This window comes from Microtus ochrogaster, unplaced genomic scaffold (assembly GCF_000317375.1).
Source record: "Microtus ochrogaster isolate Prairie Vole_2 unplaced genomic scaffold, MicOch1.0 UNK29, whole genome shotgun sequence".
Lineage (NCBI taxonomy): Eukaryota > Metazoa > Chordata > Mammalia > Rodentia > Cricetidae > Microtus > Microtus ochrogaster.
In genome coordinates this window covers 3,161,404-3,182,449 of record NW_004949127.1, presented here as the reverse complement: position 1 = coordinate 3,182,449, position 21,046 = coordinate 3,161,404, and the positions used below count along the sequence as shown (strand labels likewise).

Genomic DNA, 21,046 nt, shown 5'->3' with positions numbered 1-21,046 from the left:
TGTGTATGTGGTGTGTGTGCATGTGTGTATGTGTATGTGGTGTGTGTGCATGTGTGTTTGTGCATGCGTGTGTGTGATGTGTGTGTGCGTGCATGTGTGTATGTGTATGTGGTGTGTGTGCATGCGTGTGTGTGATGTGTGTGTGTGTGCATGTGTGTATGGTGTATGTGTGTTTGTGGTGTGTGGTGTGTGTATATGTGTGTGTGTGCGTGTATGTGTGGTGTGTGTGTTTGTGGTGTGTGTGTGGTGTGTGTATATGTGTGTGTACATGTATGTGTGCATGTGTGGTGTGTGTGTGGTGTGTCTGAAGAATACATTGAGCCTGCTTGAAAATCTTTTGTTATGTAAGTTTTTCAAGGACTTTTTGGTAATGAGGGCGTTATAGCATAGGGTAAGCAAGCATTTAAACTAAGTGGTCAGATGGCAGAGGCCTCTGCACTAGTTGACTGCCCGAGAGCTAATTCCTAAAACGATTATCGGAGTGGTATGTAGGACTGGGGAATTCTTTCAGCATATTTAGTTGTGCCCATAAAAGAACCACGGCTTTCCAAAGAGACAAAGTTGGACTCTGAGAATAAACTCATAACAAATCCATTTATTTCTTACACAAGCAAAAATGATCCTAATGTAAACACCAAGCATCTGATTTGTCACAAACCATGAAGTGTCAGGGTTTTTCTTTTTAGCTCTCCAGAGCTCAAGAAACAAGAAAAAAAAAGTAGCATAGCAAAGGTAAAGGAGTCTGGCAACATGGATTGGCTACTAATTGTTTTTTTGTTACTAACTACTGATGTACATCAATTCCCATTTGTTTATGTATTGTCTATGGCTACATTTGTGCTTTGAGGGAGTAGCTGAGTAGTGAGGGACAGATACCATATGGACAACACAAATCCCCGAATATTTACTTTTTAAGTCTTTGCTGAAAAAACCAGTCCTTGGTCTAGACAAATAGTCAGATGAGCCAAATGTTGGCCAAGGGTTCCCAGCCTACAATTTCAGAAAAGGGGGTGGGTTGGCCGTGGTTGTCATCAGGCACTGAGCATGAAGAGAGAAAGAGAAACACCCTCTGAGCCAGTCAATTAAGACTTCTCTCCACCTTGGTTTGGCCCACCACAATTAGTAAAATCAGATCTGAATATAATATATCTAACCATGATTTCAAAAGCATTTCTCTATCTCACAGATGAATTTCATCTCTCAAAACCTTAAATGCAAACGCTGGAGAGTACCAACACATTGTTGTTAAAGTTTGTGTCTGCAAAACTCTATAGCATTCAAAATTGGGTGTTGTACCTATGAAATGTGGTCCTAGTTCAAGGAAAACTCTTTGGTTTAGCTGCTTCCCAGTCTTTGAAACCAATGTCAAGATTTACTAGAAATCCATTATATAAGGCACCAGATACATAACTTAGCTGAGCTGCCCAGAGTCAACAAGCTATACCCATTCAGTAAAATACGTCGTTAATTTTATGACTGTTGCATCCAGATTAATGGGACACTTTTCACAGTGGCAGGAACTGTTAGTAAGGATTTGCAGCCAGGGATAGGCTTTGGGTTATTCCAGTTTGGTCAGAGTTCAGGTTACAATAAAGAAAACATTAAAAGACTAGAAACAGTTAGGATTAGCATCTCATTATGTCTAAGTTTAGTGCCACGCACAAACATAAGTCTTCAGCGACACTGGGTGGACAATTCAAGTGTCATGAAGGATGGGCCTTATTATTTGGTTACAATAAATGTGTACTCTTTTCTTATTGTTTAAATACTAGGGACAGCATAAATAATAAAAGTTACTACAGATTCTGCGGGCAAATGTATGTTAGTAGAACGTGCTGAGTGGCAGCAAGGGATTCATACAAGCCACGGGTCCTCTATAGGCTACATTCCATGGCCAGATTTGAGGAGCAGAAACCCAGTCCTCTGATTATGATTTTCCTTTTCTAGAAGAACTGGCAAAGCTTCAGAGGACTTGGGGGGATATTCCAAGAATCTAAATGCCATTTCGAGAATTGTATTGGAAGTTAAAGCATAGAAATCCACCAGATAAAGTATAAGACCTGTAACAATTTAAGGCATATCATAAAGTTTTTTCTTCAGTTTCAATGTAAATATAATAGGATCATAAGGCTGGAGAAAATGCTACCATTCTAGAATTTTATTGAAAAAAATAAACATTGTGGCAAAATCTTTAACACTTTACAAATTTGTGTGTCACATTTAACACAAAAACCATGGTAAAATATGTACTGTTGTAATTTTAGTACATATGCCAGAGGTGTGACTACAGTTTTAGGTTTTAAATGTGTCCCCCCCCTCTTTGTTTGTCTGTTTGTTTTTGTTTTTCTCTGTGTAGCCCTGGCTGTTCTGGAACTAGCTCTGTAGACCAGGCTGGCCTTGAACTCAGAGATGCACCTGCCTGTGTCTCCCCAGCCATCACTGCCTAGCATACAGTTTTTTTCAAAGCTAAAAAAAAAAAGTCAGAAGCCAGGCCTTGGAGTTTTTAGTATATCTCATAACAGAATACCGCTTGTAGAGTATTTTTCTAAACAAGGCCCTTCATTTTCAAAGGAGGATTTCAACAGAGTTGGTTTTCCACAAAGGCGATTCGCCATCCTGACAGGGAAATGTCCACAGAAGAAGCCCGAGAGGACCACATCAAACCCTTCCTGAAAGACAGGTTGTGGCAGCAGAGGGTGTCTTGAAGTCAGCAAGCTGATCCCGTGAGCCACATGGAGGAGCGACCTACGCCTTCGATGGCCAGATCTCGAGTGCGCATTTCCGTGTGGTATCTGCTCAAGCATCCAGGCTCGCGTGAAGACACAGTTGGTTAGATGCTCGCTAGGGAGAGATGCAGGGCGTGGGGAGCACTTTGAGTTTCATTCCACAAAAGCATTAGACTGTTAGAGATTAGGAGGGCCCTGATTGTCCACAGTGGGGGGGAGGCCTGAACCGAATGCGCACACGTCAGCGTGAAATAGCTGCTGACACAAACCGAACATGTGCAATGTTTTAAAAAGGTGGTATCGAGTAACAGGCCAACAGCCATCCCTCTCGGCGCTTTAGGCTTCTTTCTTCTCTCCACTCTGGCTCTGTGTTGGGTCGCTTCCATCAGGCAAGGTTCCATAGGATGTGCCATTTGAATCTGGCTGTATTTTGTCCAACATTTGTTTCCCTGTGGAGATAATAATCATAAAAAGATCTTTTGAGCTCTTAAAAGATAAAAATGTCCTAATAATTTTTCTACAGCTCTGGTCACATTTTATTATATCTTTAAAAAACACACTATGTGGTTACTCTCTCAATGAAAAAGATAAAACGTCCAGGAAAGAGAGGCCCACAAAAATCTCATAGCCCTTGTCATGTGGTCACACACTTGTCCTTGTGACATCTGCACTGGGCATAGAAACAGGTTGGAACAATCAGGACAGCCGCATAACCCGGTCACTCCTCTCCAAACCTCTCTCTCTGCAGCCTTTCTCCCTTGTCTATACAGCGACCTAGGAAAACACCACGCACCAGGAGTTTGTCATTGCAGATCCTACACGTGAAGCTTTGTGACGTGGAAAACAGTTAACAAACAAACAAACACCCCTTTATTTTCCAGATTTCTTATTTCTTACAAAAAAATAATCAGTTTTAAATGCGCTGTAATGAGCATTGCTGCTATAAATGTCAATTCTAACACTGAGTATTCTTGATTAGGGGTTTACACGGCAAAGAGGATACCAAACTCGCTTCCTTGGTCTTCGTTTCTCAATCTTATAGAAACTTTAGTGATTTTTTTTCTTTTCTTTTTTTCTCTTTTCTTTGCTTTATAGGCCTGATAGACAGAATGGTGGAGAGAACTATCTCTACCATTGCGTGGGATCCTGTAGGTCACCCCAAATCCTTAGCAAAGCTAGGCGTGGGTGGGTGGGCTAGGGCAGGAGGGTGGTGAGAATGGTTGCACTGTATGCACACGAGGCGGGTTGTCTGCATGAATGGTGAGGAGGGAGAGTGCTCACGTCCTGTGACTGGGGTGGCCACTCTTGGCATCACAGGGAACGAGTTACCTCAGTCTTCCTCAGGAATGATGTCCTTTGGCATCAGGACCATCAATCTTTGGATGGGTCTGTAGGTGTCAGGGATCTTCCATTCCCCACGTGTTGGGAGCAGTGAGACCCCAGATCCTGAATTTCTTGTAATCCCCTAATCTGAGTGCCTACAGCTGCTCTGAGCACGAGACCTTCAGGAGTTCCTGATGGCAGGAGAGTGGTTTCTGGTGGGTTTGGCTGGGGCGTGGCTATCTTTATATAATCTGCCCCTGAACACAATAAAGGGGGCATTCTTGGGGAATTCAAGGATGACCCGTGTCGCTGTCTCTCTGTCTCTGTGTGTCTGTATTTTAACCTCCAGCCCCTTGCCTGAAGCTCACGAACTGGGTGCCAGCGCACAGAGCACAGACACAGGGGCGTGGTGTGCGGCACCCACAGATCCATGTCCTTTGACACTTTAAGGGAATCCCAATGAGAACCTCCAAGTAACCCATGTCAAGGAAGCCTGGTCAGTTCCTCAACAATCACGTGGTTCTGTGCAGAGCTGTTCTATAACTATTAACCTTATGCCTCCCCGGGCTTCGCCACTCAATGCTCTTCTTGAGGTAAAAATTATGTGTTTATGCTAACATCCAAAATAGTGCCAACAGTGATTAACTTACAAGGGTAAACTTTCTGTATTTTAAAAAGACGGCATTTAATAGCTTGCGTATGTATGCTTGCGTGCAGGTTAGAACACTGGTAAGAGTTGCTTATCAACTTCAACCATGTGACGCATGTGTCATCAGCTTGATGGTGAGCATTTTTATCCACTGAATCATCTCAGGCCAAAGGATACTCTATTATAGAGAAAATACATACATATCTTTTTTTGCTTACCAGGAATATTCCCCAAATCAATAAAAGACTGTTGTAGATGTTCGTTTTCTCTATTTCTTGTCACCAAAAATACGCCAAGGAATGACAGAAAGCACCTGTAGAGAACACAGGAAGACGGAAACAGCCCATGGTATTGAATAGCTGTGCCCTAACGTGCGCATGATGACATAAATTCCATCGGTGTTGTATATCCCATTTCTTCTGGTAAACTGCCTTGAGCTTGTCATGATTCTCACAGCCAGTAATAGTTATACCCAGAACCAAGACTTGGGCAGGTGCCAATAAATCTCTGCCCCAGGTTTTCACCATCTGGAGGCTAATTCCGGCTCTAAACCCTTTGGGTAGACACTAGGTCTCATTTTTCTATCCATGCATGCCCAGACCCATTACTGGCATGCAACACGAGTGAAAAACAAGTTATTCTTTAATTTTCTAAGAAATCTCATTGTCCTTGGCCATAAGAGTAGTCATAGTTTCCAGACCCCAGAAGTTTGGCCGCGCCCAAATGTCTTATGAAATTGAATTTTCAAGATAGATGGTTTCCTATGTTGAAAATAGACTAGGCTCAAGTTTGCATAACAATGGCCTTGCTGAATAGCAGATCAAGAGGCAGCCGAGCATTAATGGGGAGTGCTTGGAGCCGATGGAAGCAGCTATTATTGGCAACACATCATCGAGGCTTGGCTCTGTCTGCCAGCGATGTTAGCAGTAACATCCACCGAGTCTCTAGAAGGGGCCCAACTGGGTGCTTTATGATAGAAACGGGAGCTACCAACTGGAAGCTGCTAAATCTCGGGCTAGAATCTACCAGCCTTGGCCATTTGCTTGGGTGATCCAACCTAAGGGCTCTGAGGGAGAGGTGGGCCTGACGAGAACGAAAAGGCAATGGAGTAACCGCAGACACCCATGAATTTATCATGATTTTGGTTGGAACAGAAAATCCCCAGGGTTTCAGGACTCTCAAAGGGGGACACAAAGCCCCGCATAGAGTGTTAAGTTGAAAAATACGTTTCTCATAGTATGTTCCAATTTTCTATACTTCAGGTACGATGCCAAAAATCCTATACAAAATTAGCAGAACTTCACATGCCTGACCTCTGAGACTTTTACTCACCCAAAAAGATATATAAATACAGTAAGAAAAGCAGCACCAAGGAATTCCTTGTAAAATACGATGCCTGTATAAGAAGAGGACAGAGTTAATTTCAGGGTAGGGGCATTCATGATAGCAGCACATAATTTTTTTTTTTAAAAAATGTATAAATATATATTTTCTATATGTGGTTTCCCTTAAAATGCACATTCAGTATTTTAATTTCAAAGACTCTGTGTGATAGTCTTATATTTTAAGCAGAAATTTCATTTTTGCCTATATATGCATGCTTACTCATATATGTGCACATGCCAAAAGCCAGAGCACAACCTGTGTCATTTCTCATGAAACATACAGACACTATGTTTTTAGAGGCAGGGTCTCTCACCGACCTGGAGCTTATCAGTGTGGCTTGGCTGGCTAGTTAGTTTAGACTCTCGGGTCACAGATACAACTTTGTCTGTCTGTCCTTCCTTCTGTCCTTCCTTCCGCCCTTGTTTTTTGCCTTCCTTCCTTCCTTCCTTCCTTCCTTCCTTCCTTCCTTCCTTCCTTCCTTCCTTCCTTTTCTTCTTTCCTTTTCTTTTCTTCCTTTCATTTCCTTCCTCCCTTCCCCCCCCCTTCTCTTCCCCTTAATGTGGGTTTGCTCTGGGGCTTGAACTCACGCATGTGTGGAAAGCCCTGTACTGAGATGTTTTCCCAGCACTGTAAAGAGAAATATCTTATATTTTCCACCCTATGTTTTTCATCAGGAGTCAGTGAACCTACCCTGAGAACCCGGGTGGATCCTGAGGCCACTGGCATCAGGCTGCAACCACGGACCCCTTTGGCTTCGTCTTACGTTCTGTAAATCTGGCCAGATGCCCATGAGCACTAGAGGGATCTCTGGCAACTGGGTGTTGCCCTAGCTCCATTTTTCTCTATGGAACTCCCTACCATATCCTTCCTCTGGTTCCCCCTGTAGGCCATGGGGAGAAAAAGCGTGTATCGTCTGCTTTAATGAACTTCTCTCCTCTCCCAGCAAGTCTCAATGATTTCTTCATTTAAGGCCCCAAAGACTTTGTAGAGCTTTTATTGAATAGGAAATCTTTCACTCATGGATCATCTGAAAGTAGCTATGTGGGGGTGTTAGTTTTGCTGGTTGGGCAGAGAATATTTAGTGTCTTTTGGAAGGTACCACTGTAGGTGCTGGAGACACCACGGTGAGCAGAGCTAACCCTGCCCTTAGGAGAAGCTTGTTCAGTCTCGGTTTCTCCTCTTCACCTAAAGAACAAGCCACACCCACTCCTGCATAATATTTCCACATGGATGAGCACTTCCTGTTCTGTGTCGTACCGCTCTTCAATCGTTTCCCCAAGGGCGGGTAAGCGGTACCTGCATGCCCACTCTTTAGTACAGTGGGGATGAGCTTGTTGGTGCACACCCTCCCCAGTGTCTTGAGATTTTCATGTCATCAGAAATGGGATTTCTGTTTTAGAGAGCAAAGACTTATTTTTTTTTAATTTTAAAACTATATTAAAATTGTAACATTTACCATCTTAACAGCTTTTATGTATAAAGTTCGGTGGTGTTAAATGTATTGACATTGCTGCACACGCAAGTCTGACAACAGCTTCCTTCTGAAAACCTGAAACCGTATTCTGGTCAAACATTTCCTCTGCCCTTCTCTGGTAACTACCGTGTCCTTCCCATTTCTGTGAATCAGACTCAAGTACGTGAGCTCACTACTTTATTTGCTTTCTGACATTGACTTGGTTCTCTTAATCACGTCCTTGTGTTTCGTCGGCATCGGAGCAGGTGGCAGGACTCCTTCCTGTGTAAGGGAGACAGTATTCTATTGTAGGCACTCATCATACATTTCTGTCCACTCGTCTGTCAATGGCTACTGGGATTGTTTTCATCTTTTGGCTACTACGGTAAATGCCACAAATTTGTGTTCATTTTTGGGGGGCATACACAAGAGTAGAATTGCTGGATTATGGAATAATTTTAAAAATTTGATTAACTGCATCCTGTTTTCCATAATGGCCATACAATTTCATACTTCCACTCGCCAACGGTACAGGAGTTAATATTCTAATGTCGTTTTACCTTTCCGCCATCCCTCTGTTGTTTGGGGTTTGGGGGAGTGGCCACTGAAAAGCTTTACTGTCATTCCGTACGCAACATCAGATGAACTGTTATCATTTCCAGAAAGTTCCAACACTCCTTATCCATCAATTGCCCAATGTCCTGCACATTAAATCCAGCTCTATTGACTGGAAAACCTTTGCTCAGGGAACTACACTGTTTTTTTACATCTTCTGTATATTGATTACTAGGGTGTATGTCATGCCTACACTTTTTTTTTGCTTTATTTTAATTTTCTGATAATTCTAGGGTATACCAACACTCAATCATTTCTCACTTTCAGCAGAAAGCACTAGACACTAAAAACGATGGATACCTTGGGATATAATCTTTTCTGTTATATTTCTTCGAGGTTCGATTTCCTTGGGAAACAGAAGGCTGTATGAATAACTTCAAGAACCTACCAACCGGGCTGGGCCTGGCGGCACATACCTGTGATGCCAGCACTCAGGATGCAGAGGCGGAAGGACCATGAGTTAGAGGCCAGCCTATGCTACAAAGCAAGTCCACTGTGGACCATATAGCAACCTGACGAGGAAACGGCAAATACATCAATGAGCTTGAGCTTACTGATTCTGAGCCAGGGCCCATCATTATGCGTTTATAGGTGATTTACTGGAATCTATTGTATTTCGGTTTGGACCAAAGTTTTAACTTTGTACTTTTTAGCATTATTATTTATGCAATATAAAAGTATCCATTAAGATACAGAGCTGTAAGAGAGCAAATAGCAAATGTGGAAGTTTGTCAGCCCTTCCGTGCAACGGTGAATTAGGTCAGGAGCCCCATTCTCTCATTAAGGTGACGAGGACGCAAGGATGATGAGCTCAAGGAACTGGGGGTGTTTGGCCTGCAGGGAAAACTCGAGAGTATTTTTTCCGTCACTTTGATTCACAGGCGCTGCAAGCGGAAAACTGAGAAAGTACAGCAAAGGCAAGAGTCTTGAATTCATAAGGAAACTAATTTGAGCTCCAGTGTAGGGAAACATTTTCTAGTTATTAGAACTCTCGAGTTAATGAGAGTCATCAAAACAGGACTGAGCTGCCTCAGGAAGCAGAGTGCACTGGGGAGCATTCTCAGAGAGGAGAGGACCACGGAGGAAATTAGATACTGGCTGGAGGCCGGGGACATGGGCTCCCAAGGCTGCCTCATTTCTCCTTGGAGTCTGAGAGAGTCTTGTGCTTGTGGTGGGGTGGTTTCACCTGCCGTGGGAAACCAGGACTCACCTGCAATGATGGCGCTGGTTGTGAAGAAAACGTGGTTGACTGGGACCACTGTGGTTGTTGTGTAGAGTTTTGTGGCTTGGTTCAGGAACCTGTAGAAGATGGCAATCACCGAAACTCCAGTCCAGCAGCGCTCAGCAATACGCTAACAATAACTTCAAGAAATGTATGTTCTGTAGCTCAACTACAAAGGGAAAGGAAGTGCAGAGGAAGGGCACTTCCAATCAGCGGCCGTAGCTTAGATGCATCTGATGTATGAGATCAGATGTCAGGTTTTATGGTCTGTTTAAACCAACAACAGTAACAATGAAAAGCAATTAATCATATTCCGAGGCCACAGAAGTTTGAGTTGGAAGTGATTCAAGCTGCTGGACCAGTATCACACTGGGGTTGATTCATTAGGATAGACCTTAGAATCTGCTAAATATCATATGTGGGGAACATATAGCTATCCACTGACATGCCACGTGCCAAGAAAGCAGACGGAGAAGCAAAGGAATGTTTAATGTTTCAAAAGCAACGTTTGGTGCTCCAGCTGCAGAACACATGTGGGAGCTGAGCTTCTGCTCCAGCCACCGCCACCAGGAACGCAAGTTCCCACACTGGCCGTGCTGCTCAGGTGGCCATGAAGCCATGCCTTGCAAGGGCATCACCTGGGAGGTTCCGGGAAGCACGGCTGTTAGGTCGGGAGAGTGATTTGCTCATTCTCCAGCAAGGGACAACAGATGTCAAGAATAATTGGAAAAAAAGGGGTTTGTGGGTAAAGCTAGTGTGTGTGTGTGTGTGTGTGTGTGTGTGTGTGTGTGTGTGCACATATGTGAATATACTCGTACAAACAAACCTCCTCGGGTAATTTTAACAGGCATCAAGGTGGAAGACTACATTTTTACACTGTGAGAGAGTGAAATAAGGTGGACTGGAGGCAGCCCTCCCTCAGCTGTGTTTGCCTCTAAATTCCCGAGGGGAGGTATCAAGGAATGACACTGATCACTAAGTCCCCACAGGCTCTGTAGCAGTACCATTTACCTCAGAAGAAAGAAGTGGAGAGATAGCAATATTAACATAATAAACACACCCAGTCTTAGGAAGTGGACTTCTCCTGTCTCTCTCCTGACACAGGCCCAGGACCTACTTACAACCCACAGGACAGACTGCTGCCATCTGCAGAACAAGCCCCTCCTCCCATCAGCAGTTTGAGATCTGGTTTCCTTCTGGGCACTGGGAGATGCTTCTGCACAGTGTTTTGGGGTGAACTCTCCGGCTAACTCAAAAGAGCCCGGAAGGCAGAGGTATAATCACAACATGAAAAGTGGGGAGGGTGATTAAAGCAGATGGAAGATCGGGGGACAGGAATTAAAACTGTTCCATGTCACCAGTACCGGGACCCAAGAGAAACACGAAACAATCATTCCTAAATCCCATGGGGATGGAGGAAATTCTGGCCAAAGATGCAAAGTTCTGGGGAAAGGGTTTTCCTCCGGGCCAAACGTCTGGTTTTGTCCATCTCTGGGCAATTAACGAGCGTGAGCTAAGAGACGGAGGTGAAGGGTTCATGTATTTCCTATATTTAGAATGAAACACTGGATGTGGACCTGCCCCTTTGATTTATTGCTAATGACAACCTGTGTACGGTCGGTATTAATTACAAGCAGAAGAGCATCAGGGAAGCATCAGGCGCACTCAGCTGGATCGCGGCCCTCACTTTAGAATGTGCAAGCCGCGGAGGCAGCTCAGTACAAAGTAATCACTGGTGGAAGAAGAGGCATGCCAGGCCGGAGGCTGGCTGTGGATAAGCTGGAGGTCCTGTCTCTTGGGAGACCGCCGTATTTCATTTTAATTATCAGCTAAGCCAGTGCACGGAGAAGCGCAGGAACGCGGAGAGGTTGTTGAGTTTGTAGGCGCTGACTTACTTGACTTGGAAAACACAAGAGGCTATCATGATGACAAGCATGATATAGAAGATGGCGTAAGTCAGCTGCATTTTCCCCGTCACAGAAAGAGTGATCATGCCCGAGACGGCTTTCACTGAAATCACAGTCAATGAGGCTGGAAGACAAAAACACAAATAAAACACGTATCTGAGACACATGTACAGGTATACGTCTTACGTGTACTTGTTGGAGTGGCGAACGTGCCAACGATGGTTTCAGGATGATGTTTGGACGGGTGTGTGGGGGGGTGGACACATGCAGGACTCTGCGGTGCACACTGCTGTGTCTGCCATGGGACGGGGCCGTCTACTTCTGCAGTAAGGTGCTCACTTTCCAGCCCCGATGGGAGACAGCCATGGAGATGACAGGAAGCACTAACGGATGTGAAAGGTGAAAGCCGTTAAGGGAAGCAGCAGGTCAGGGTGCCAGTGCAGCGTCAAGGAAAAATGTCAAACTGTGTGGAGAGATCAAAGCTGAAGAGGCGAGAAGAAGCAAAAGCCACTCACTGAGCAGCCTGAGTTTCCTGAGGGTTTGTTAGTGGAGGCCCTGAACGTTCTGACAAGAACAATAAGGAGAACCAGGACCAGAACCAAGTACTCATTTCTCAGACTAACCCATAAATGTGACGTTTACATAAGGAGCATCTTCTGATTCTCTGCACCGAGGAGGAGACTCCGGGGGTGGGGGTGGGGGTGGGGGTGGGGACAGACTTCTCATAGGTTCCAGAGACCAATTAAGGAAAACAGGCTACAAAATGGATTGCCAACACAGTGTGTATTTTCTTCTCACGTTTCTATAGAATCCAGAGCCTTTTATCTGTCCCAGATCCTTTGAACAATTCATACTTTAGCTGAAACCCACAGAAAATTCTCCAGCAGGGGGTGAGGAGATGGCTCAGTGGGTAAAGTGTAAATACAGGACCTGAGCTGGACTCTCCAGAACAAATGTCAGTATTGTGGCTGTGTGCATCTGTAACCACACTGCCGGGGATGGGGTAGACGCAGAGACAGTGGAGCCTGGGAGCTTTCTGGCCAGCCAGCCTGGCTGAAACCGCAGGCTTCAAGTTCAGTGAGATTCTGTCTTAAAAAGGTGGAAAAGCAACTGAGAAAGATTTTTTTTTCAAAGTCACTTTCAGGCTGTCACACACATCCAGAGGAGCAAGGCACGCATGCACAGATACATCACACGTTAAAAAAGAAAATTCACAAATAATTTTTTACATGACATCAAGTAATTACAAGCCAAAGGCATATGAAAGAGAAGCAATGCTGTATTACTATTGATCTACATGGTCACAATGTATGAGAATGTTTTCCTTTTTAGCTTTTAAAAAGATCATATAAAACATATAAAGCATATGTTTAAAGTAGGTAACGACCCTCCATAATTTCATCTTCCAAAATCTGAAGACTCGCTATAATTTGAAGAGTACTAGGGAATACTTCCAAGCTAAGCATTTTCATTCAATTAAAAGTCATAATTATCAGAGATTAGGAGACAGATTCTAAAATGAATCCCCAATCCGAGCCAGGAGGTCTTATACCCTGGATGCAACTCCATCTCCACTCAGAATTGATTATATTTTGGAAGTATGAATAACTGTTACCTTTGTAATTTTTTATGTTATTTCTAGGTTGGTACCAAGCACTAAAAATTACATGTTTTCGCTATTTTGGGAGGGCAAGGGCAGGAATAGGTTGAAATTAAAAATTGTGACAGGGTATCAGTGTAACGTACATTAGAGACCTAGGCGTGCAAGGGAAAAGGATGGAAACGTCATGACGATACCATCAGTTGTATCTGTAATACTGGGAGTATGATATTAACTTGATTAAAATATCTATAAAAGAGGATGGAAACATCATGACGACACCATCAGTTGTGATCTGTAATACTGGGAGTATGATATTAACTTGATTAAAATATCTATAAAAGCATCCATGCTCATTTAAAAATTAGAAAAATGTGGAAAAGCTTTTAAAGAAAAATAAAAATCAAATGCCACACCTTCGATCTCAGCACTCTGGAGGCAGAGGTAGGCAGATCTCTGTGAGTTTGAAGCCAGCCTTGTCTACAGAGTGAGTTCCAGGACAGCCAAGGATACACAGAGAAAGTCTGTCTTAAAACGGGAGGCAGAGGCAGGCGGATCTCTGTGAGTTTGAGACCAGCCTGGTCTACAGAGCTAGTTCCAGGACAGGCTCCAAAGCCACAGAGAAACCCTGTCTCGAAAAACCAAAAAAAAAAAAAAAAAAAAAAAAAAAATTAAAAAAAAAACCAAATCAATTGTCATCTTTTATAATTTACTTTTTTATTTTAATGTTCATTGGTGTTTTGCCTGGATATTTGTCTGTGTGAGGGTGTCAGAATCCCCGGAACAGGAGTTACAGACAGGTGTGAGCTGCCCTGTGGGTGCTGAGAACTGAACCTGGGTCCTCTGGAAGGGCAGCCATGCTCTTAACTGCTAAAATATCTCTCTAGCCTTCACCCATCATCTCAGGACTCGTCCTCAAGACATTTCTAACATTTGGGCACACCATTATCTTCCTTTCTCCCAGGAGGAATGGCTCACAGCCTGAGACTCAGACAGTTCTCTACGTAGGAGCGATTTCCCACCACCACTAAGTATTTTCCATGCCATGAAGTATTCTAAAGACTTTTATCGGCTGTCAAGAATGCCTTTGTATGAGGTGCATAATTTATTTTGACAACTTCCTATTTTTGGATATTTTAGACTACATCCTTTATTTCTCTTTCATTAAAATGAGGCTGCAGTGAGTTTTCCTGAACACAGATCTGTCCATCACTCTGCCTATTTCTGTGGGAAACCACCTGGAGGAAATCACCGTTGACAGCGGTTGTGTGAGGATTCTGACGCGAGTCTCACAGACAGCCTCGGAGGACGGAGTCACGCTGTCACATGGTGTCAGTCTTCATGATACACGTTTCATTGTTGCCTTTCTGCTTCTCTCTATTTTCTTAATTGTCAACCGTAAACACATACTCCTGTCATTGCTACAACACATTCTCCAGCTCCCTGCGCATCCCTGATTTGATGTCTGTCTCTCTTTGTTTAACACTTAGTTCTTTATCCCTTTCTAAGGATTCCTGGGTGACTAGATGTTACATTACCGTCTCCTAATCGAAGCCTTCAGTATTTCAGCTGTGCTTTGACAACTGGAGTGTGCTAAAAATAGGGTGATCTTTCTGGATCCTCCAGCATTCTGACCCTTGGGAGGACAGTGCACAGAGGCTTCAGATTTTTTTTTTTTAAGGAAGGAGGTCACAGATTGTCATTAACAAAACTCACACGTTGCACAACAGAACTCAAAACCTAAACCATGCCAAAACAACAAAAAACTCACTAGATATATCCTGAGATTTCATTTGCATTCAAAAATTTCTAGGAAAATACAATTTAAATGCTGTCAACACACACATACACAAATGGTCAATGTTTGTGGTGATGGATATATTAACTATGGGTGTGATCGTTACAATAGTGTTCATAAACCATAATGCTCCTTTACCCCATAAATTTATACGGCTATACAATGTCAATTTATAATTATTAAAGTACCTAAAATTAGGGGCATTTGAGGGGTAGGATGGAAACCGAGTACAGTAGAAGCTTCCTAAAATAAATACATGTAAAGATGACCTAAATGAAATCATCAAATAATGGGGGAGACAGAGCCCCAACTGCCCATCTCTTGTCATCACATGAAGCTTCCAGTCTTGGGATTGGGTTACACCTAGTTGAGTTGTTGGCCAAAGGGGTCCCATAGGAATCCCTGAAGAACCCAGGCTGTTACCAAGGCTACAGGTTTCTCTCCACAAGTGACATTGCTGAAGACAACACCTACACAACGCGTTGAACATGGAGAAGCTGAGTTGGAGCCTGTACAGAGTTGTCACCCCTACATGCTAGCTTCGTTGGCACAGGGACTCTGCACATTACCAAAAGAAACGTAAACACCAAGCCAGCCACAGACCCTCTGATCTAGTATGATAGTCCTGCCGGCAAGGTAAGGTAGGGTGATGGTAACCAACCAATCAACAACAGTGTGAGTAACCAGCTGCTATCTGATTTGACTTGAGGCCCGCTCCACAAGATGGAATCCGTACCCAACACTGCTTGGGTGACTGAGCCTGAGGAGAGATAGTTTGGGGTCACAAGGGTAAAACCAAATGCTACTGGTCTAAAATAAAAGTAGCAACAAAATGACTCCTAATGACATTCTGCTCAGCCAACATCAGAGAAGCTTCCTCCTGCAGCAGACGGAACAAATACAGAGACCCAGAGCCAGACATTATGCCAAGAGAAAGAGACCTAGGAACACTAAGCCCTAAATGGATGTCTCCACCAAATCCCTCCCCTCAGGGCTCAGAGAACCCTGTATAAGAGGAGGCAGGAAGAGAGTGAGAGTCAGAGGGGATGGGGGGACAATCGACATGAACACACACAGCACGTTAGAACTCACAGAGACTGAGGCAGCGCCCACAGGGTCTACACAAGGTCGGCACCAGGTCCTCTGCATATAAGCTTTCCAGTTTAGTGTCCTATGGGATTCCAGAATGACTGAGTCTCGCTTTCTTGTGCCTTCACCGGGCTCCTTTCCCTTCTGCTTGTTTTGTCCAATTCTGATGTGTTAGTTTTGTATTTGCTTATTATATTTTACTTTATTATATCTTATTGTATTATTATCTCTTAGAATCATGTTTGTTTTCTAATAAGAGACAGAAAGGGAGATGATTCAGATGGAAAGGGAGGTGGGGAGGAATTGGGAGGCATAGAGGGAGGGGAAACTGCAGTTAGGATATATTGTGTTAAAAAATCTATTTTCACTGAAAGGAAAAAACATTAAAAGTGTGTGTGTGTGTGTGTGTGTAAAGAAATGATGTCATAAGATATAGGCAAGACAGCTACTCATTGGAAGCCCCTTTGTTTTCCTTCTCTTCTTTTCCCCTCCCTCTCTCCTTTCCTTTCCTCCTTTTTTCCTTAAATATTTTTTTGAGATAGTATCTTGTGTAGCTCATATTTGACCTCAAGCTCAAGTATGTAGCTGAATCTGGCCTTGAACTCCTGATTCTCCTGCATGCATATCTAAAGTACTAGGATTGCAGACGTTTTGATCTGCCACACGATCAATATATTAGATCAGCAAAACTGCCCACACAATCCACTCCCTCTCACCTGCCTCCAATTTGCCTTGTGTGTGCTTTCTTGTTTATTTTAATTTTAATTCTATGAGTATGGGTATTTTGTCTGCATGCATGTCTGTGTCCCACTTGCATGTCTGATGCCTGCAAAAGCCAAAAGACAGCATCCCATCCCCTGAAAATGGAGTTACAGATGGTTGTGAGCCACCATGTGGGTGCTGGGACTCAAGCCCAGGTCCTCCGGAAGAGCAGCCGATGTTCCTAACCACTGAGCCATCTCTGCAGCCATTCATGTGTGCTTCTGACACGTGCAGGAAAGCACACTGTGTGCTGTGTTTCCATTTCATACAACACAACACGTTTTTCAAATTTCCCCATGGCTTTTATAACTCCTTTTTCTTGTAAAAGTCACTAGTGACTAGCAATAATTTCCTATGACCACGGTATTAATCAATTGTAGGTTTTAATATTAAGTATTTTCACCATGATCTTGAATCTACGTGCTGCAATTAAACCTGTGTTCGCAGTTCGTGGGATTGCAGTTGGAGCACTGTTAATGCTTCCAGGATTTTATAAGTATCTAGTTTTGTGATTATTTTCTGTTTTTATTTCACTGTGAATGTGATTTGTCCTGCTTCAGCTTTCCGGAATGTATCAAGGACCTTTTGGTAGGCCATTATAAAGCCTGCATTTGTAAATAGCATAGCACACGAAACGAGGGCCACTCTGTTTTCAGGAGAGAGCGTCCAGTAGTAGATGGTCCAGTTCAACACTAAATATTCAAATCTTCTACTTCAAAGCATTTGTCTGTCCCTTTATGTTCCATGAGCAGAGAGAAGTCTCCTACGCCTCTTACCATTCTATAAGTGTGCCTTTCTGAGATTTTTTCCATTGCACATTCAACATGATGCACCTCTGGACTAGACTCTTCTTCCTCCTCCCCACCCCTCTTCCTCCTCTTCCTTCTACACAGGGTCTCACTATGGAGTCTCAGCTGGTTTTGAACTTATGATACACACCAAGCTTGCTTCAAATCCTCTAGCTTCCCAAGTGCTAGGATGAAAGGTGGCGTCCCCGCGCCCAGCTAGACTAGACTCTTATCAGAACGCTTCTGCTCGTCACATTTAATGTCCTCTGCCTGATTTTTAACTTAGCAAAACACGACACCTGCTTTCTTCTACTTCAGGCATATGTTACACAGTTCTAGACAAGGCATGTATGTTTATACACTCATTTCACATCTCGCAAGGCTGATCAGACAGAGAGCTGGTCCCGAAGGAGGTTCTTGCTCTAGTGCTGAGTGCTAATCATGGCAGGTGTAGAGACCTGAGAAGGAGGGTCTTGGGAAGGACTCATTCTAGAAGATAGCAGGTATTCTGTGGCTATTTCAGTAATCCGCACAGAGCTGTTCCCAGGCGCACGGACTGAATCCAATTCAGAACCATTTTGAAAATTACTCTGAGAGTTTCTCTGAAGTCCAATTTGAAAATCTTCCTTTTGAAAAACTGGTTTCATCTACATTTATGTTCACAACCTGACCTTAATTCTGTTATGCTTCTATTTCAACGTCTCTTTTATTTTCATTCTTTTTCTATAAGGTGTACGTTTTCTCTTTTCTTATTTACTTCTGAAAATAATTCAAAGTTCCCTCTGTTTCCTTGATCTCTAAAACACCTGCAGATGGTGTTTTGTGTAGGGTATATTTGTTTCTAAAAGTGTTATAAACACAAATCCTCTGATGCAGAGAAGAGGATTAACTGATAAGGTGGAGAGATGAGGGCCCAGCATCTCGTTAGTGGGGTGAGGTACACCTGCCCCAGCATGGTAGAGAGGTGAGGGCCTAGCATCTCATTAGTGGAGTGAGTCACACCTGCCCCAGTGAGGCCAGTACAGCCCATCAAGTTTGGTCCATCTTATGACAAAGAAGGGAGAGTTTTAAATAAAGTATTAAGAGGAAATTACTCAAAACGGGCTGTGAGCGATCTTTGTGTTGGCATATAAGTATATGAGAAAGATCAGGAGAGATAGGAGATGAAAGGGAGAAAAAAGTACAGAAAATATAGTTGTTATCTAAGTATCAGGTTCCAAACTTTTCCAGGAGCCACTGGGACAAGAAGTAAATGAAGAATGAAAGAAATATAGTATTTAAGAAAATCATGCTATTCATGCTTATGTTTCATATTAACTATAGTTAAAAATATAAACAGGACAGACTTGTTAAGCAAGTTCTGTGCCAAATTGAGTCCCTTGGTTTCTTCCTTTTTCCTTTTTTCCTAGACAGGGTTTCTCTGTGGCTTTGGAGCCTGTCCTGGAACTAGCTCTTATAGACCAGGCTGGCTGGAACTCACAGAGATCCGCCTGCCTCTGCCTCCCGAGTGCTGGGATTAAAGGCGTGCGCCACCACCGCCCGGCTGGTTTCTTCCTTTTAATATTTTCAATGATCCTCTTAAAAATCTTCAGCTTTTCAGGGAGGAAAACATTACCAACAGATGAAAAACTTAAGTATATTTTAAAAAGAATGAAATATGTATAAATTGAGATATGAAATGCAAAGTATAATTCGGATTTTCTTTTTGAGGGTCAGAGGTTGAAAAACAGAAACAGTGAGAAAGGGAATAGCGTGTCCGGGTATTTTCCTTTGATGGCCTGACTTGGCACAGCACAGAGACTCAGACCACAAATCAGGGCTTTATCTAGCAAGGAGAGTCACCAGGGCGAGACTCACACCACGAAGCAGGTCCTTACCGAGGAGTGCCACCAGGGTGAGCAGGATCACAAGGTGCTTCAATCCTTTTCTCTTATGAAAGTACAGAAGGATGCAGAAAACTAGGATTTCTAAAATCTAAAAATGAAACAGATTTTAAAAAAGAGTGTAAGTTACTCTATATAGCCCACAAGATGCCCCAAACATCTGCTTCGATTTGCCATGGTTCTCTTGCCGGCTGGGGTGGCTGTGGTTCCCAGGGCTGACTGTAAATGCAGGGTGGCACCAACACCCTCAGTCCAGCCTCCCAAAGAGCTCGAATGCTGCCCACCTACCAGCCATGCCAAGCCCAGCTCTCCAGCTCCAGCCCCACTGCCATTCTGGTCTCTTCCTTGTTCCTGTGTGCGCAGAGCAGCCACGCTGTGCTACATTGGGCAACTGCTTACGTCTTGATTCCCCACGTCTTGCCAGGTCTTTCTGCAGCCGTGCACCACTGCAGGGCCCCCCAGCTTCACCCCCTTTACCCTCTGCCAGTCTTCTTGCAAGGCTGCGGCCATCTTCCACTTTGCCTGACTCTACGCTTGCCTTTCAACACTCCTACCATTTGGCAGTCCAGAATTATTTAAAGCTGTGGATTAATAAATGAAATGTGGTATATTAAACCATCTTATTTAGCTATAATGGGCAAGCAGGATAATGGGTAGAAATCATATTACATTAAGAGAAATAAGTAAACCAGACTCAGAAAAACAAAATAAAAGAAACAGCTGTGCATGGGATTCATGCAGATTGATACTGGGAATGAACATGGAAATTAGATCCAGTCATTCTTTGGCTGGAATTTCTTATGGCTTTCCATCCCTTGTATATTAAACACCAAATTTTCTCCCGGGTAACAGAGTTTAGCTTCTGCTACAGACCTGATAGCTGGTCCAGTCTGTGCCAGTCATGGTGGCCCGTGTTCTCTTGTTCTTCCCTGTTCTCTCTCTTCCTCCTTCCCTGGCCTCCCTCCCTCACTCTAGCGCAGTGGTTCTCAAGCCCTGGGGGTTGCACTGCCCTTTCACAGGGGTCACGGCATTAGGAAGGCTGAGAGCCACTGCTCTAGGTCTGCGCTGCTCTCAGACGTCTCTCCCCCATCTTCACGCAATGGCTCCTTCTGGTCATTCAGCTCTCAGCTGAGATGTCACCGCCTCTGAGGTTTCCCTGATGACTTGATGTATAAGAGCCCACCCTGTCATCCTGCACAGCCCAGCATCAGGTCACTGTGGCCTCTTTATCAACAGCGACTGTATTTCTGGCTGTTGCTTCTCTGTCTTCCCAACTACAGACAGACCAAGTCAGTTCAATGAAAGCGGGAATTCTTTCTGTTCTGTTTGTCACTCTCTCTGTGTCCAGTGAACAGTTGGTCACTCAATGAGTATTTATGAAATTCACAAATCTATTTCAAACAGCTTGCCTGCCAAACGGACCTAATATCCAATAAACTGAAGAAATCACTGAGTTAAGTTCCTCACTATTTCCAGAGCTGAGTTTTACATATAGAGCCTTCTCTAAATACTGTACTTCCTGTTTGGGCTCCGGATCCTGCCACTGGCTAGATCTCTCTCAATTAAGAAGCTTTCTATAAAATATGAAAGATTGAATTATCCCTTCAACTTTCCCCTGGTAAATGAGGCCAATTATTACCACTTTTCTGTGTAGGAAATATTTGCAAGGTCATTAACTATGATGCTCTACAAAAGCTGTCCAAGAGCTTTTTCTCTGTCTTCCCTACAGTTCTTATGTCCTCCCTACAGCTCTTATGTCCTCCCTAGAGCTCCTCTGTCCTCCTAGAGCTCCTATGTCCTCCCTAGAGCTCCTCTGTCCTCCCTAGAGCTCCTCTGTCCTCCCTA

General features: G+C 43.7%; 1 protein-coding gene across 1 annotated transcript in view; it reads right to left on the bottom strand.

Annotated features, from left to right (window-relative positions):
• Positions 1-588: 588 nt before the first annotated feature.
• Positions 589-21,046, bottom strand: part of Nipal2 (NIPA like domain containing 2) — a 90,632-nt gene continuing 70,174 nt past the window's right edge. Inside the window, exons 6-11 of the mRNA XM_013354117.2 lie at positions 19,196-19,292; positions 11,270-11,405; positions 9,363-9,451; positions 6,031-6,094; positions 4,917-5,011; positions 589-3,175 (exon numbers count right to left, since the gene is read on the bottom strand). Coding sequence (XP_013209571.1) covers positions 3,063-3,175; positions 4,917-5,011; positions 6,031-6,094; positions 9,363-9,451; positions 11,270-11,405; positions 19,196-19,292 — 594 coding nt within the window. The 3' untranslated portion in view covers positions 589-3,062. The remainder of the gene's footprint in view (positions 3,176-4,916; positions 5,012-6,030; positions 6,095-9,362; positions 9,452-11,269; positions 11,406-19,195; positions 19,293-21,046) is intronic.